The sequence below is a fragment of the Gavialis gangeticus genome, unplaced genomic scaffold (genome assembly GCF_001723915.1).
Source record: "Gavialis gangeticus isolate Ggan-Ray unplaced genomic scaffold, GavGan_comp1, whole genome shotgun sequence".
Lineage (NCBI taxonomy): Eukaryota > Metazoa > Chordata > Crocodylia > Gavialidae > Gavialis > Gavialis gangeticus.
The window spans coordinates 73,195,643-73,200,052 of NW_017728992.1; the positions used below are offsets into that span (position 1 = coordinate 73,195,643).

At 40.0% G+C, this 4,410-nt stretch overlaps 1 protein-coding gene across 1 annotated transcript in view; it reads left to right on the forward strand.

Moving 5' to 3' along the window:
- Positions 1-3,542, forward strand: part of ZADH2 (zinc binding alcohol dehydrogenase domain containing 2) — a 14,844-nt gene extending 11,302 nt beyond the window's left edge. Inside the window, exon 2 of the mRNA XM_019524324.1 lies at positions 1,708-3,542. Coding sequence (XP_019379869.1) covers positions 1,708-2,632 — 925 coding nt within the window. The 3' untranslated portion in view covers positions 2,633-3,542. The remainder of the gene's footprint in view (positions 1-1,707) is intronic.
- Positions 3,543-4,410: the final 868 nt, after the last annotated feature.

Here is a 4,410-nt window from a genome sequence, read left to right on the forward strand (position 1 = left end):
AGGCGCCGGCAGCAGAGGGGAAAGGAGCCCTTTTATTATCATTATTCTTTCTTTTTAATCTTTTTCCCCCTCCCCCCAGGTGCAACCGCATCCCCAGGAGGGAGCTGCCGCTCGCCCCCGCACTGGGCAGCCCCCCGGAGCCCCGGGGACGAGGTGGGGCAGCCGGAGCGAAATGTGCCTCGTGCAGCCAGCCCGGCTCCCTGCTCGCAGCTCCCCGGGGCCCTGCGGGCGCGCTTGGGCCGGGGGAGCGGCTGCCGCGGCCCCCGGCGCTTCGAAGAGTGGGACGGGGACACTGTGGGCGGCAGGGCTCCCCCCCCGCATCTGGCCAGAGCCGGAAGACTTGCTTTGTTAGGAGCACTGAAGTCAGGGCAGAAGGAGGGGAAAGCAACACTCAGCCTTCCTCCCTGGCTGGATGCTCGTGCCTGGATAGGGCTGTCTCTCCCTCTGTGCACACAAGCTTTACCTTAGTGCAAGTCTGAGACCCTCCATAGCATGGAGAAGTGAGAAATCCAAATAAGCAAAGCATTTGGGAGTTGGGGGGGGCGTTGGTTTTGTGGGGTTTTTTGGTTTTTGTTGGGGGGGGTGGAGGGGTTTTTGCTTTTACTTCTCATTACTGTATGCCTAAGCAATTTCACCTTACACCCGCACACAGTATTTGACCGTATGGCTAAGCATGACAATTAATATTGCACTGTTTGCGTACTTCTCCAGCTTTTCTCATGACATCAAATACATCTTTGGGTTGTCACTTCCACGTGGAGTAAAAAAAAAAAAATCCTGGCGCTTTTCTGCTGCCTGCTCTCCTTGACATTTTCTGGTTATAAGAAAACTCCCCCCCCCCTTCCCCCTTGTATATCAAGGTATTTTTGTTACAAGTGCCTTTAACATGGGGGAGGAAATGTTAGTAAAACACCTTGCGTGGAATACCATAATGAAACTTCTCTTTTGGTGCCAGTCAAGTTTAGTATAGATCGGTGTCCTTTTTTTACTAAACATGCAGTATTCATTTTCACCTGTTAGAGGTCAACAGGGCTTCTAAACATTAAATGCTTCATCTTACAATTTCAGTCCTTTTTTACAAGGTTGTTTTGTAGCTCAGCGAGTCATTTATATAAAGAAAAATATTTTCGTGTTGGCATTAACTGCATCAAAAGGCAAATTTGTTATAGTGGCTCCATCCATTTAAAAAAAAAAAACTTGCCTGCAGTAACATGACCTTGCAAACAACATCCATAGTTAATATTATCATTAGTCATTAATGGTATTACTATAATCAGAAATGTAAATTTGTTGCCAGAATCAACATATTTACCACTTTACACATATTTTATTTCACAGTGCTTTTACATCTTTTGTAAAGGGGTCGGTTAGTTTTTGTCCTTCCACCTCATTCAGGATTATTTTTTATTTTGGGGGTAGGGTGGGGGTTTCCATTTAAAATGGGTGTGTATACAATGCTCTTTAAAGACTGGAGCTATCTAGAATAGTAGAACAGTTAAATAAAAAAGTCTGAGGAAAAATTCTTGTTTTATTAATACATATACACTTCTTTTTAAGTAGCACGATATAAACAGTTTTCCCAACTATCGGTGTATTTGAAAAAGCACCATTACGACTTCTTATACCGTAAATTAAAAGGGGAGATTTTTCACAGGGCGAAAGTATTTGAGAAGGAAAGCATGTTAACAATTTTTTGTTTTCTCCTAGATTTGTCGGCATTAATGCATCTGACATAAACTACTCAGCTGGTCGATATGACACTTCAGTAAAACCCCCATTTGATGTAGGTTTTGAAGGTATTGGTGATGTGGTTGCCTTAGGGCTGAGTGCTAGTGCCAGTTACACAGTGGGCCAAGCTGTGGCGTATCTGTCACCAGGGTCTTTTGCTGAGTATACTGTTGTGCCTGCCAAAAATGCAGTTCCTCTACCCTCTGTGAAACCCGAGTTTCTTACTTTAACGGTAAGCGGCACTACTGCGTACATCAGTCTAAAGGAGCATGGAGAATTATCTGAAGGCAAGAAGGTTTTGGTCACAGCAGCGGCTGGAGGAACAGGCCAGTTTGCTGTGCAGCTTGCAAAGAAGGCAAAGTGCCATGTAATTGGAACTTGCTCTAGTGATGAAAAGGCTGGTTTTCTAAGATCCATTGGCTGTGACCATTCTATCAACTATAAAACTGAAAATGTTGGTGCAATTCTTAGGAAGGACTACCCAGAAGGCGTGGATATAGTGTATGAATCTGTTGGTGGAAAGATGTTTGACTTGGCTGTCAACTCCTTGGCTACCAAAGGGCGTCTGATAGTTATTGGGTTTATCTCTGGCTACCAAACCCCTACTGGCCTTCAGCCTATTAAAGCAGAACTGCTGCCAGTAAAACTGCTGAAGAAATCTGCCAGCATCCGGGGTTTCTTCTTGAACCATTACCTTTCCGAATACTCAATGGCTCTGAAACACTTGCTCAAGATGTGTGAAAATGGAGAACTGGTCTGTGAGGTGGACCTTGGAAACTTGTCTCCAGAGGGCAAGTTCACTGGCTTGGAGTCTGTATTCCGTGCCGTAGATTATATGTACATGGGAAAAAACATTGGAAAAATTGTAGTTGAATTACCTCACTCTGTCAACAGTAAGCTGTAAAAACAGAACAATGATATAAATCAAAAGAGAGAGAAAATGGGCACGTTGTGCCCCAGAATTACTAGAAACAATTTATTTAACACACAAAAAAAACCCTCTTGGTAATGGATATTATATTAAAAAAGCATTCGGGTGTTAATAAAAAGTTTTGATTGTTAAAACACCAAAAAAACCCCAGCTAAATTAAACCAGTGTCACTGGCAAGAACTTAAATGTGCCTGTGTTCAATTCTGTAACTTTTTACAGGCTGTGTTGCCCAGTCTAATGTTAGAGGCAACCATTATTCTGAGCAGTTAAAATAAGTCTGGTTGCAAAGGCTGATCCAATCAGTCTTTCTTCAGTTTGATAACATTTTACAATCCAGTTAGAAACATGTTATATAAATTATTTAAACAGAAAGAAAGAGACAGGCCATGATCAAAATGTCCTTAGTTTACAGCAAACAAGTAAATATATATATATTCACATCTTGTAGGAGTTTTGTTATTTTATGATATTTCCAGAAAACAGTGAAAAATCATAATTTAAATGTTTTGGGTAGCAAAGCTGGTAATAATACTAGGATTACATTGTGCACATGAGTCATATTCCATAATTAGTTTTTTATGGAAAATGTATCCTCTGGTTCTAACATAGCAGAAATATAGAAAAAAAATCCACACATGATTTTTTTTCTTTTACTTCCAAAGTTACAATTTACAAATTACTCTGCAGCTTTCAGTTAAGCCTTTGGTTACAATTTGGAACATTCATTTTATAGTTTTGCCTTGATGTTTATTATTATTACAGTTTATGCTCTATTCTCCGCATTAATGCACCAGGCAGGCTGACTGTGCTACAGTTTTGAATTGTGTTCACATGTACACAGGTCATGTACTAAACTAAGGATTTAATAAAGTCCAGAAAAATATCCCTGTGTGTAGTATTTATTCATACTGATACAATTCTTGTAGATTAGCTTTCCTATAGTAGTGCAGCTTATTGTAGCATACTTGTCTAATGCTTAATATTTGGTATGGCTTCTCATGGTATTTTTTCAGTAGTGCTGCTTTGTAGGCCTTTTAGTAAATAACCAGATAGTTTTTTAGTTCAACATACACATCAAGTATACATAAAACCATAACTGGGGAACAGGTTCCACAATAGTTGCAGTTAAAAAGTTTGTAATGTTTTGAAAGTTATTGCTGGTTTAAGAGCTACTGCTACTTACACATATAATGTGAATACTTCCTAGGTGTGGTAAGGTTTTTCAAAATTAAAATATTTTAAACTATGCCTATGGTACCTCTTTTCAGTCTAAGTATATACAATTTAGAGACTGAGCCATCAGTACTCAGTGAAGTCTGAGATTTTTGAGTTTAATGGAATTAGAGAGCACAGAATGAGGCACCCTGCTGGTACCCAGCAATCATAGGACATTGCCATATTACATGGAAAAAAATACTGGGTTAATTTTAATTTTGGGCAGTAATCAGATCTGGCTGTACACATAGGTTGCAGCTTCATTAAAAAGAATATGCAATAAGAACTTCAGCAATTCTAATGTAAATGGGGACTACATAGAATTCATTTTCCAATTTCTGACCTCATATTGTATTCCCACTGCAATGTGATGTACATCAAATATTGCTGTTTAACAGATTTGTACCCAGCCCAAGAATCATACCTGTTCTGCCATGTTTGGCTATATGTATTAGTCATGCTGCTTTGGAAAATTCAGGAAAGGTTTTGTCTCTCTTACGTTTACCAAGTCACGTGGATCTTACTGTTCCTTTTTT